Here is a 14,273-nt window from a genome sequence, read left to right on the forward strand (position 1 = left end):
TACTCTTCTCCTTTGTGCTGATGATATTGTTCTTCTTTCAAGGAGCCATGATGACCTAGACAAGTAGCTTAAGACTCTTCATGTCTACTGGTCCAAGATGGGTATGACAATTAATACCGATAGGACTAAAGTCATGATCATTAAATAAAAAAGATCACCCATGGTAGTTTCGTCTATAATAAATGCTGTCTCGAGTAGGTTTCTTCTTATAAGTATTTGGGTATTGGATTTCCTCATCAACTCAGTTGAAATTATAACATCAAGAAAAGAATTATTGGAGGTTGGAAAGCTTATTATGAGCTTGAAAACAATTTTAAGTCAGCCGATCTTTACATTTGGAGTAAAAAAAGGTTCATCTTTGAGACTCCTGTCACCCCTGTTATCTTATATGGATGTGAAGTTTGGGGGTGCAGTATATCTAGGGAGTCGTGGAGAAAGATTGAGATGATCCAGAAGAAATTCATAACCCATAACCTCAAGATCAAGGGAAATAATCTCTATCCTATCCTCTTGATCGAAGCTAGCTTGTCCCCCATTGAAAGTGTGACTATGTTTAGATATCTAATGAATACGAAGAAGCTTCACAATATGGAATCCAAGAGGCTCCCAAAATTTTCTTTTAACTTTAGTCAAAACCCCCACCTGTGCCTCAAGTGCAGGTGGCATGAGGATGCTCAGTCTTGGCTCAACCTTTGGGGAATTAAGAAGGATATCATCATGGCAAGCAAAGACAGTATCAAAGATACTATTACCTCCAGTTTTAATGAGAAGATGTGGGATGCTAAGGAGCTGGAGGGTAAAAGGAAGCAAAGGTAATATAAGGAGGTGATCAACCCCACCCTTGATAAACATAATTATCTCACTATGTTGACTAGCACTAAGAATAAAATGAACATCACTAGGATTAGAACTAACTCTCATGAGCTTCTTTGTGAGACCGAGCAGTGATCTACTCCAAAGACTCCCTCGGATGATATAATTTGGCAGATTTGTGATACTAAGAAGGCAGAAGATGAAAAGAACTTCCTTTTAGACATCCTAGCTCTTGCTCACATCCGCTCTCAATTCTCTATCATCATGCACACCACCAATCTTCTTGATTTATTAAGCTAGCTCAACTAACGATCTTGGAATGTTTCTTTCCCTACTCCTTGATCACAAAAACAAGATTTTGAAGAATGACAATTAGACTCTCTTTTCTTGAGATCCAATAGACCACATTGATCTTAGTGGATGTTAATTATCATCATCATCAACAATAAAAAATAAATATGTGAATAATTTAATTAAAATTTAATATTAAAAAATGATTAAAAATAACTTATTATAATAAATATTAATATAGTTTTTTTATATACACCATTATACTTTATATAAAAATTAATTATACAACAATATATTATATTAAAATAATATTTAAAATAATATATTAATTTATTTAAATCAAATCAAATTAAATTAATTTTAATAAAATAATAACACTAATTTAATTTTAAATTTTTAATTAATCAAACCATATATTAATATATAAAACCTCTATTTATGAGATAAATAAAATTATTTTATATAATAATTTAAGCGATAATTACAACAAAGATGTTAATACTCTGCATATTATATAAATAATAATATACATAGAAAAATATTACTATGTGTATTATATAAATAATAATATAGATGATGATGGTGGTGGTGGTTAACATCCACTGAGACCAAACTTTGGTCTATTGGACCTAAAGAAACGAATTATTTAGTTTGATTTAAGATTTTATTCCTATGCTCAAAAAGCTTGGAGAGAAGCCTCCCGAGCTCATTGTAATTTTGACAACGTAAAAGGCTAGGAAGGTTAGTATTGCAAAAAATATTTTGAAACTGAGATCTAATGTGGTTGTACGCTGGGCACTCTAAGAGGAAGTGATTTTCATCCTCGATGTTCGTATTCTCACAGAGATGGCAGAACCTTTCCATCCATGGTGTTTTAGGAACTTCCCAACAACCCATTTCACTGTGGAGCTCATGAGAATTCATTCTAATCTTGGCTATATTAATTTTCTTCTTTGAGCTAGTTAAAACAGAGAGATACTTTTGATCTTCTAGGGTGGGGTTGATGACCTCCTTATAATATCTTAATTTTCTTTTAGCTGTTAAATCTTTCTCACACCACATTTTTTCTTTGAACTTAGAAGTAACAATATTTTTAATGTTATTAATGTTTTGCAATGCAACATTCTCGTCGATCTCCCAATGGTTTAACTAGGCCTTGGTGTATTTATACCAACCTTGTTTGAGCCTTAGGTGGTTTTGGCTGGAATTTAAAGCTAGCTTAGGAAGTCTATGGTCTCCTATGTTATTGAGTTTGTGCTTGTACAATAGAAGCCTAGTCATAGCTAGGCTCTCGATAGGGGAAAGACCCACTTCTATAAGGAGAATAGGATAGGGTGTGTTGCTTTTAATTTTGAGGTTATACGTTATAAAACGCTTCTGATTCTCTAGAGATGCTACAACCCCAAACCTCACATTCATATAAGATAACTGGAGTGACTAAAGTTTCAAAGAGGAACTTTTTTCTATCCCACATTACGAGGTTTGCCGTTTTACAATTATTTTCAAAACCAAAATAAGTTTTCCATCCCCCGTTAATCCTTTTCTCAATGCTATAGTTCTAGTTGAGCTTGTGATGAATATCAATTCCTAGGTACTTGTAGGAAGACACTTCCTCCAAGTTACGATTGTCATAATAAAAGTAGCGCAAATGTCCTTTTTGGATTTGATAATCATAAATTTTGTTTTGTCAGTGTTAACAATCATACCCATAGTAGAGCGGAAATCCTTAAAAAGAAATAAAAATTTGATACGAGAATAAATTTAACCTCACTATATCCAATAATAAATTTAATCTCACAATATTCACAAATAACGAGTATCATATTAGATTAAACTCTGCTAAAATATTTTGTAATAAATAACAAATAAAATCATTATAATTTAATTAATCAATCCAAAATCTACTTAATCAATCCAAAATCTACTTAATATGATAATCATATATAGTAATCAACCAAATTTTTAATTTAAATTGATATTATAATATAAATTAAACTCGGATGTGGTCATCGTGTACACTAAATTAATATAAACTAAGATATGGTCATCATGTACACTATATTATTTAACTTGATATTATAATATAAATTAAACAGGGTTGTGGTCATCGTTTACACTAAATAAATATAAGCTAAGATACGGTCATCATGTACCCTATATTAATTAACCTCATTGTTTAGCCAAATGTTTCATCACACGCAATTATTTTTACGTTATTGTATAAGTAAATAATTTACCTTATATCAGATTTAAATGACAAGGTGGTGGTGATGGGGATAATAATAACTATAATAATGATAATGAGGATGAAGACCAGAATAAGGATGACGAGAACAATGAGGATGATGAGAACAATGATAATGATGGAAAAGATAAGGACAAGGGTAAGACGACGACGATTATGATGACGATGACAACGATGATAAGGAGACATTAATGGTGGAAATGATAAGGAGACATTAATGGTGGAAATGGATGATGATGATGAATATTATAGTGATAGGGACACTAATTACATTGATCACGATCATGACAATAATGGCTACGATAACAATGGTGACAATGAAAACAACACTAGCATTCAGAGGGTAAGAGATTATTTAAAATTCTACCTTGAGCCATAAAAGATATTTTGTAATTAATATTAAATATGATGATGATAACTTTAAGAATTATGATAATGATGACTACAATGATGACAATGACCTCAAGAGATCAGAGATTATTTGGAATTATGATGATGATGATCACAACTATGACGATGATTACCTTAAGAAGGTAAGAGATTACTTGGAATCCTAGCTTAAGTCATGAGATATATTAGTAAATTCTTTTTTGGAGATATTTATTGTGTATGGTGAGAGGATTTGTCCAAGGTTTTGGGTTGGGTGGACACTCCACGCATCGTCAGGGACCAAATGAAGTAGATATTTCTTAATAAATATTAAATTAAGAGATTACTTGGAATTCTTCAAGAAAGAAAATCTATGCGAAAAAAACATTAAGAAAATGGTTTAGGATCACTATAATTTTGCCAAGTTAAAAGGTGAAGAAATTTGTTAGTGTGGAGAGTAACTTGAAATTTAGGTCTAAGGTGAGTATACTCTCAATAATTTGTAAGAAAAAAATATTTTCATCCTCAACTCTCTTAGGATCATAAAAGTGATAAAATCTTTCATCCCATAGGGTTTTCATAATTAACCAATGCCCAATTTCATTTCATTGTAAATTTCATGAAAATTTGTTTTCTTTTCCCATTAATCAAGATAAAAAAAATGATTTTTTATTTTCTTTACCATATGTACTACATAAATCTTATATATCAAATATATATGTCCCAATAGCACAACCGACTAAGGATGAGCCTTGTTAGCAAGGCGACCCAAGATCAAACCTCACGGGGGGTGGTTGTGCCCTGCGCTAGGGGGAGTAGACACGCTAAAAAATTCAGTCAGCTTACCGCTGGTGTGCCCAAGGCTAGATACGATCTCCGAGTGACTTTGACGGATTAGATACCCATGGGTCTCGGCTCCTCAAGCCACAAGTGTGCCCGAGGCTGGGTGTGATCCCCTCGTGACTTTGACGGATTAGATGCCCATCAGTCTCAGCTCCTCAAGCCACAAGTGTGGCTGAGGCTGAGTGTAATCCCTGAGTGACTTTGACGGATTAGATGATGTTGGGTCTCGGCTCCTCAAGCCACAAGTACGGCTATGATCCCTGAGTGACTTTTACGGATTTGATGCCCTTGAATCTCGGCTCCTCAAGCCACAAGTCAAGCCTCAAAGATCACAAACAACTTGACATGTGTATCTAACTATCTATCTATCTATATGAGTGTTGGTTATCCCTTAAATAACTTGCTTAGTATGCTATATGATCAACTTCACTACTTTTAATAATTTAGACCATAGTCTATTTTTTTTTTTTTTCCACCAAATTTTGATGAAAATTTTTAATTCAAAATAAAATTATAATTATAACCTCCATAAACAATACTTTTAATTTGACATCTCCAAAAGCTTTTCCGTAACATTTTCTTTCTCCACTTTTTCCAATGGCCGAGGGTTTGAATCCCTCGTTCGTGTAATTTGAGATGTTGTTTGAATGGTTTGCCCTGTTCGGGCTGTTTGAACGGCCCATGCTGTAATCATGGTGTCCTAAGTCCTATCAACTAATGGACATACCTACCATTATTAGTTTATTAGGCTCAATCATGCATCGTATAATTATATATATATATAATTTATTTTTTAATTATTATAAATTTTTTATAACAGATAAAAATAAAAAAACTAACAATAATATTTAAAATATAATAATAAAAAATAATATAATAATAATTTTAATTAAAATAATTTCATTATACATATAACATTTAAATATTTATACATCTATTCCATTCTAAAATGGAGAAAGCCTCCCACCACAATTAAGATTTAGTTACAAAAATATGATAAAATGACAATTTAATTTAAAATGACTTTAAATATTTATACATCTATTCCATTCTAAAATGGAGAAAGCCTCCCACCACAATTAAGATTTAGTTACAAAAATATGATAAAATGACAATTTAATCTAAAATGACTTTATTATGATGTATTTAATTAAAACTTTATTATCAAATAGTTTACCTAATGAAATATCTATTTTAATTTTAGATCTATTAAGGGTATAGGGAATCAAATCCCTTTTCACTCTAAAAATGGTTTAGATTTCAAGAGATTTGATCGCTCTTGATGCTTGGTAGATCTAGAGTTAAGATGCATACAAGCTCGTTTAATTTCCCCCCTTTAAATAGACTATATTCTACATGAATATCATAGGTCAATACCATTATTTTTATTTTGTTATTTTTACTTTTACTTCTATTTCTATTTCTATTTTTATTTTATTTTATTTTATTTCGACCCGCTTAAAATGTTTACACTACATTATTTACAACACTACATGACATTACTTTATAAATTAATATAGATTTTAAGATATTAATAATAATTGATGTTGAAAATTTTGGGGAATATATATATATATATATAGAGAGAGAGAGAGAGTTGAAATTTAAACTTGTAAATTAATTATTATTTTAAACTTAATTCAAGCGCTCTAACTAATAAATGAAATGACTTTTTGGTCTGAATTTAGTAATACATGATTTTTTGTTATTATACTTTCGAAAACCCCAAGGAAATGGATTTTTACAAATTAAGCAATTTAAACATATAATTTTTAAAAATTGTTACTAGATTTTGAGTAAAATGAACCAATTTTTTTTTTTGAAAAGAAGCATTTCATTTATTAATTAGATTACCAAACTTAATTCATAATCTTGGTAAAAAATATCATAACTTTTAATTATTTATCCATTTATAAATTATAGTATTTAATTCTTGATTTATTTATTTATAATTTTTTAATTTCACTTATAAATTGAGATGGACATTTTAATAAATAATATTTACTATAATTATTGTTAAAGCTTTTAATAAGTGACATATATTTATATTTGCATTTATTAAATTATTAATATATATAGCTATATTTTATGTTAATTATTTTAATGAACCACACACATAATATATATAATAAGTTTATTGCTATATTAAATTTTGATAGTCAAATTTAGCTACATTTTATCAATATTATTTATTCTTTATTAATTTTAATTGATTTTTAAAATATTAATAAATTATGAATTTTTAATTTCTATTAAATTAAATAGTATATATAAATATCACTAATCCATTCATCTTTATGGTTTTGATTGTGTTAAGGTAGTTTTCTAAAAAAAAAAGTGTCATTGCACATTGTTTGGTTATACCCAATGATTTTGTATTTTATATTTATTTAGTCTAAAAGTGTTATTGCCAATGGTTTGGTTATACCCAATGATTTTGTACTTCATATTTATTTAATCTATTAGTTTTTTATTGTGGTTTTGTTATTGTGAAACCTGTGGTGTTTTGCTTTTTAAAGGAATGACTATTTTTATATTATTGTGACTATATATTGAACTTAATGGTTGTGGAAGCCAATATTTTAATTGATGAATTATGTAATTAAATTTTATATTATGGATAAACATTTAGGTCATGAGAAACTATGGAAAAGAGCACAAGTAAATGAACATCTTGCTAGAAAGTTTTTAGGTGGTCAAGTCTGCATGGGGAACATTCCCAAGTATTATGCTAAATTAATATTTAGAAAATAGCATACCAAGAGAAAGATAATGCTAAGAACTTAGCGATTAATATTTAGAAAACAACATACTCTGAGAGAAAGATAATAAGAACTTAGCTGGAGAAAAATGGTAAGTTTGGGTAAAAGGTTGAGAAAAGCACATTGGGAGAGAAGGATGTGCTTTGAAAAGGGAAACATTTTTCCCTAATTAAAAATAGAAACCATCATAATCCACCTTGGCAACATGGGAAAACAAATATAAAGTCTACAACAAAATGAAATGCTGGGGTCGAGTGCAAAGGACCATACCCCTATAGAATCATCCGATGATTACCGGAAGTAGTGATTCTGAAAGTTTCTTAAGTTTTTTGTTGTTTTTATGATTTTTTGTTATTTTTTGTTGTTATAAGTAGTACGTATCAATGGGTGATAAATATGGCAACATATAAAGCTTGGATGGACATGCTCAAACTGTTTATGTTTTGGATAACTTATGATGACTAACACAAATTGTTTCCTTTTGGCAGGTTGAGGCCACCATACATATTTTCTGTAACCTGCTTTACATATAATTAATAGAAAAATACTACCAAACTTACACAAAAAAAATAAAAATAAAAATAGAAATAGATAATTAAGATTACACGAATAAAAACCTAGATAATTAAGCTATAGACCATAAAAGGAAAACACTTTTAAGGAAATACATACTGCTAAGAAATTATAAAATACCATTAAAGAATAGACTGGAGTTAATTATTCCTGGAAGCAAGAAATATGAGCTAGTGGGGAATACAGAGCAAAATGCAGACGACATGGTGTTGGAAATAATACTGAGAAGGGGGGGGGGGGGGGGGGTGGTGAACCAGTATTATCAAATCAATAAAACTTTTTCATTTTCAGACTCAGATAAGAATACCCACGTATATACGCGACTGTGTCTATTGCAACTAGCGTATAACCATTAAACTCATGATTTAGTTATGTGATCTTCAATGGATGCATCAGAACATTATTAGCCATATTAATAGTCAACAGTAGTAGTAAAATAGATAGATCAACACACATAACCAACACACATGAACACCATGATATAAGGTGGAAACCCAATGTTGGTGAAAACCACCTGCTACAATTCGTTTCTATCTTCCTTTATTAAGAAACTTTTTTTACAATGTACTGGTGCAGTCCTTTACCAACACGCAGGCTACAACCTGCAGAAGGCTACAACCTTCTCTCGTTCTCCAGACTCTCTTGGAAGGGAGCTCCAACCCCCTTTGCTCTTGTACTAGCTAAGATACTAGTACGTAGGCGCCGGCCTACAATCTTCTCTCCTCCAGGTACCACGTTTCATACATTTTCAGACTAGATACTCCTGAAGCACAACACATAATCTGAAAGGCCACGTTTCATCGAATTTTCATACTGGACCCATAACTATCATTGAAGCTCAAAACAATCACTACTAGCATCATCAATTTCTGAATCACTGAAACACTGAAACCCTGTCAACAACACAGTCACCAGAACACAGAGCAGACACAGAACTCTACAAAATCACTCAGACCCAACTGCAACTTCAAACATCAAACTTCAAAATGTATACGCTATTACAATGAATCAAACCCGCGTACATACACGCTTTTTCTAAGGCCAACCCACGTACAGATCTAAAAATATTTAATCATGGCTTGCAGTGATTTCAAATCTTAAGTTATACCTAGTTCAGATCATTACATGCATCAGTATACATATCTAGAATAAACTCAATCAATCATATAGAGATAGTTCATTTCAAACCATTTGATCCTGATCTCTCCTTAGATCTTGTTCTCCATCAACCGGTGAGATCCCACCTTAGCTCAGATCAAGCAATGCATCATCAACACATAACCTGCATACTGGATGTCATACTTCATCAGATATTCAAGACTTTCTTGATGTGCTTGCCTAATGATCTTCCTCTCCTTTTATAGTCTTAGGCCTTGCTCAATACCACGGACCAAAACCATAATAAAACAATAACATCGACCCAATACTTGGGATCAACACTTATGGGTGCAATACCACGGAGCAAAACCATAGGTCTAAATACCACGGACCCAAAAATAAGCTTTCCGACATGTACACACTTTTCCGTGCATGAAACTGAGTGTATACCCTACTTGGTATATAGTGAACCTGCGTATACGCGACTTGGTATATAGTGAACCTGCGTGTATACCCTACTTGGTATATAGTGAACCTGCGTATACGTGACTTGGTATATAGTGAACCTGTGTGTATACCCTACTTGGTATATAGTGAACCTGCGTATATACTCTTCTTTCTTCATTCTTTGTAGTCTGATCATCAATTCTTTGCTACTGATCTGCTGCACTATGATCTACCATCTGTGTGAGTTGCCATCAAGGACAACACTTATCTCATAATGCCAACACATGGGTGAGATGAAACCCTCAACCGAGAAAAATAAAGTAAATTAGTTGCCTAAGCGCTTGAGGAGTGCGGCTCTCGCTCCTTTTCGGATCTGAAAGAAAAACCCTAAATGGTTAAGCTCAGCTACGCTCACACATGCAGAGAAATGAAAACAAATTGTATCGACTGCAATTTGAACTGGTCGAAGGAAAAATTACCCAAAAATAATAATAGATCTTGCAACCTTTGGTAAAGGAAACTGCCTGTAGATAAAAATCAGACTTGAATTAAAAAGAAGGAGTTGCAGCTTACAGGTGAGTATTGCACCTGGAGACTGCACTCAAACAAAGAGACTCTTTGTTAGGGTCCCACCCTAACCCCCTTATTTATGTCATGGGATCACGTCATAGTCAAGAGTCAATAAATCCCATATTAATATTTGTAAGTGGTTAACCCGCAATTAATGACGGGACCACAGTTAGTTGCAAATGGGCCGTAGTATTAGATAGATGGTATTAATAAAACCCACGGTATTGGCCCGTGGTATTGCATGTATGAGTCATATATAAATGATAGAGACTCCTTGCGAGGAGTATCGTGTTTTATTTTGTAATCGAGCTCTGCTCTATTGGAGGTTGCCCCCTCGAAGAGGCAAGTGAACATTACTCTCTGAATAATAAAATCATTGCTATTCTGTGTTCTGGGTATCTTTTCTTCGCATATTCTGTATTTGGGTATCATTTTGCAGGTTAAGAGCATAACAAGTGGTATCAGAGCACTTTCCAGGGCCAGTGGGATCTCCAATTCTTAGCAAATTTTTTTTTTGGCTAGAGACGTGTTCCGGCGTCTTTAAACCATGGGATCTGTCGTTGAGCGCATAAACCTGCGGATTTGGGGAGGCATGCACGCATGAAATACAAGAGGTGGTCACGTCTGTTGGACTCCCTTGTAACCCCTCTGGGTACCCCTTCGAGTAGTAGCACATTAGACAGAACCGCGCACGGACTGTCTTCCACGTACCCTCTGGGTATATCGGAAGCCCCTAGGCTCCCTTGAAACCTCGCCATAGATAAACCGTCGGCCGTCTTGTGGCTACAGTACACCGAGAACAACACTCGGAGGGATTACTCGCCCGCACGATAGGTTAGTCGGGTTGTACGGCTAAGGGTACGGTCGATCCTCCTTAGTTAGAGCCCTAAAACATTGGGCCGAGTACTACTGCCAGACCCTTATGTATATTGCGATCTGTAGCACCTGACACTCCTCAAGACCATAGTTCCCTTTTCCATCGGGGGATCACACATCATCTATTCCAGATCCGCTGGTGCAACGGGGTGCATCAGCAGCCGACATCAGTCCCGTAGTCTCGAGTTCGCAGATCTGTCATTCCAATCTATTAGAGCTAGCCAATCCGCAGCAACAGTCTGTTCCACCATTCAGATCTCTGAGATCCACCAGATCAGAGTTTTTGTGAAGGGTTCCTATACCGAGGTATAATTTTTGCAGGACTTTTGGCCGCATTGACATTTTGAGGATTTGGTGACTATACCATATGTCGTCCTCATCTCCCTTTGAAGCTGAAAGAACACAATCGATTGTAAATAGTCGAAGTTCATGGCTGTGGTCCTCTTCTTCCCCAACAAAGTAACCCTTATGTTTTCTCTATTTGTTTCTTCCTTCGTTTGCCTACCTCTTATAACAATCTTTAATCTGATGACCAGGTTTTCCACAGTAAAAACATTTCTTAAAATTATTATCAGTCATACCTTTAAACGGTCTCTTCTGAAATGTGTTGGCTCCTTTCTGCTGCTGCTGCTGTGGTTGCTGGTGCTGCTTCCCTCTATACTGTCTCCTTTTTGCCATCAGAGCAAGATCATTGCTCTGAGTTTTCAAATTTTGTCGTCGCTCTTCTTCCTGTAGCAGAATCCCTGTCAGCTCTTCAAATGCAGGGGCTTTCTCTCTTGCTGACAGCCCTGTGATGAACGTCTGGTATTCATCAGTCATTCTGTTCAACGTGAGCGTGACCAGATCTGAATCAAAAACTTTCTCTCTGATAGCTCCCAATCTGTCACTCAGGTCTTTGACTCTAGCAATGAATCCAGCAACAGACTCATTCTCCTCCATCTTTAATGCAAACAGCTTGCCTTTGAGTGACAAGACACGGTTTGTATTCTGCGTCTCGTATAGGTTTTTGATCGTCGTCCAAATGTCAGCGGCCGATTTACAGTCTCTAATATGCGGGATAACACTGTCCTTGACGGACATCTTCAATATAACCTTTGCTTTTGTCTCCCTTTTATCCCAATCTTGTTCTTGTGTAGCTGTTCCTGATCTCAGCTCATTTCCTGTAACGATCGACCACGCATTTGCACTTTCAAGCAAAGTCTGCATCTTGAATTTCCAGTTGGAGAAATTCGATCCATCGAGTTTGCCAGACTCGTGGAGATATGATTCTATACTGTTATTCATATTGGACTGATAAAATTTCTATCCAACTGAACACTTCAATGAGCCACCACCGGGCAAGTCTGATCTGCTGCCACCGAACAGATCAGGAACTCCAATGCGCCACCACTGGACAATCCTGATCTGCTACCACTGAACAGATCAACAACTCCAATGCACCACCACCGGGCAAATCTGATCTGCTGCCACCGAACAGATCAAAGAGCTCCAATGCGCCACCACCGGGCAGGTCCGATCTGCTGCCACCGAGTAGATCAAAGAACTCCAATGCGCCACCACCGGGCAAGTCAGATCTGCTGCCACCGAGCAGATTTGAAATTTCCACGTGCCACCACCGGGCAAGACCGATCTGCAAAAAATTGCAGATTTTTCAAAGAGAAAGAGGTTGGCGCTTCTCGACGGCTAAGGATCCGCGCCAGAAACAAAATCGACGCGTCTTACGAAATTGGCGCGATTAATCCTTTATTTTTCGCACCAATGGCACTTTCTGGCTCTGTGGCGGGATTATCACCCTTAAAACCGCGCCAATTGGCACGTCTGTTCATTAAAAACCCGCGCCAGCTCCTGCTTCTGCTAAAAAATGGCGCGACTGTTCACGACAAATCCGCGCCAACCCCCTCTTCCGCTCAGAGATGATCAGTCATCTGAGACCTATGCTTCAGGTGTTACTGCAGTCCACTTGACTCTACAAATACTTCTACATGCTCCACTGCCACTACAGCTCTGTAATCAATGATGCGTCCTAAAAAAAAAATTAAGGCTATCCCTACTCTGTGCTCTGATACCAAGATAAAAATCAGACTTGAATTAAAAAGGAGTTGCAGCTCACAAGTGAGTACTGCACCTGGAGACTACACTCAAACAAAGAGACTCTCTTTGTTCACTCTACTATTCATCAAATGAATGATTACATTATTAAGTACATCACTAGAAATCGGGTAGTTGCAAACAAAATCCTAAACTCTAGGAACAAATCTTAAACTAAGGAGACACGTTACAACTTATGTAACCATTTTTCCATTAACACAAGATAATATTAATTATTTTCAACTCCTATGACAAAGTGGAGGAAATTTGCTGAATGCTTAGAGAGCGTTGAGTGCCTACTCGGAAAGAATCCTTGCAATTACATCATAAAAGAAGTTGAGAATTAGATGAGAAAACTCACAAGGTAAGAAAAATTTTAGTCTGCGAAATAATAAAAGGAACCTTACCTCTGATCCTGAAGAACGAATGACCGCGTGGAAGTAAACAATTATAGTAGCAATGCAATACAACACTAATGACAAAGGGTTTCAAATACACATTCCAGGAATAGAGGGAAAGGGTTTGAAACCCTCATTCAACTTCTCCACACTAAAGGATCATGTCTACGACAGGCAAAAGACAAAAGTAAATGAGCCAAATCAAATCACTTTACCCTACCGTATTCTTTACTCTTTGCTCTAGCTGTTGGATCTCTAAAATGAATCCTAGCCGTCGAATGTGCATAGCATGTGAAAACTGGCATCGACTTCATAAAAGGGTTTTAACCCTTTGGTTTCTGAGACCAGAACGCGCCTCACGTTGTTAAGAATCAATGAAAACGTTTGTAAGGAACCCTTGATTACAAGACTACTTTAATGTGACTACTTGATTACAAGAGTAGTCTATAATGCGATTTTTTGGTGATGGATGGTACATTGCAATAGATGATGGTCGTACATGGCAACATTATGGGGTATCTTGATTTCCTGGCAGCTCTCGGAAGTCTGACAACGAACCTGTTATGCCAGGATGACACAATTAAAGTACGCCTACCCCACAATCTTTTATTTGAAATTTAAAATTTGAAAGTTGAGCACATGCCCCACTTTTTGGTGAATGCATGAACCCCTGTGGATGGAGAGGATGGCAGTGGGGATATTGACCGATTCAATAGGAGAAGGTGGCTTCAAAAAGAATTATGTCATCCCGACTGTTACAATAATTGTGCCAACGTCATCCACCTCTACTTCAATCTTGTCGCTGAGAAAGGTACTTATTTCTCTTCATTCTGCGTTTCGCTGGATTTCAGACGCCTCATATTCATGTACCCTATATTGTAGCAGAAGTAAAATTTTATA

General features: G+C 35.2%; 1 protein-coding gene across 1 annotated transcript; it reads right to left on the reverse strand.

The window, feature by feature from the left end:
- Positions 1-11,388: 11,388 nt before the first annotated feature.
- LOC149209901 (uncharacterized) lies at positions 11,389-12,093 on the reverse strand. Its single transcript, XM_089398795.1, has one exon. The coding sequence runs from the start codon at positions 12,091-12,093 to the stop codon at positions 11,389-11,391; it is 705 nt and encodes a 234-aa protein (XP_089254921.1).
- Between the last annotated feature and the right edge of the window lie 2,180 nt (positions 12,094-14,273).

This window comes from Pinus tabuliformis, chromosome 1_2, assembly GCF_031772625.1.
Source record: "Pinus tabuliformis cultivar Carrire ecotype Pingquan chromosome 1_2, CPIR1, whole genome shotgun sequence".
Lineage (NCBI taxonomy): Eukaryota > Viridiplantae > Streptophyta > Pinopsida > Pinales > Pinaceae > Pinus > Pinus tabuliformis.

Excerpts from the sequence above, each read along its gene's own strand:
- LOC149209901 (XM_089398795.1), bottom strand. The coding sequence starts at position 12,093 with ATGCAGACTTTGCTTGAAAGTGCAAATGCGTGGTCGATCGTTACAGGA.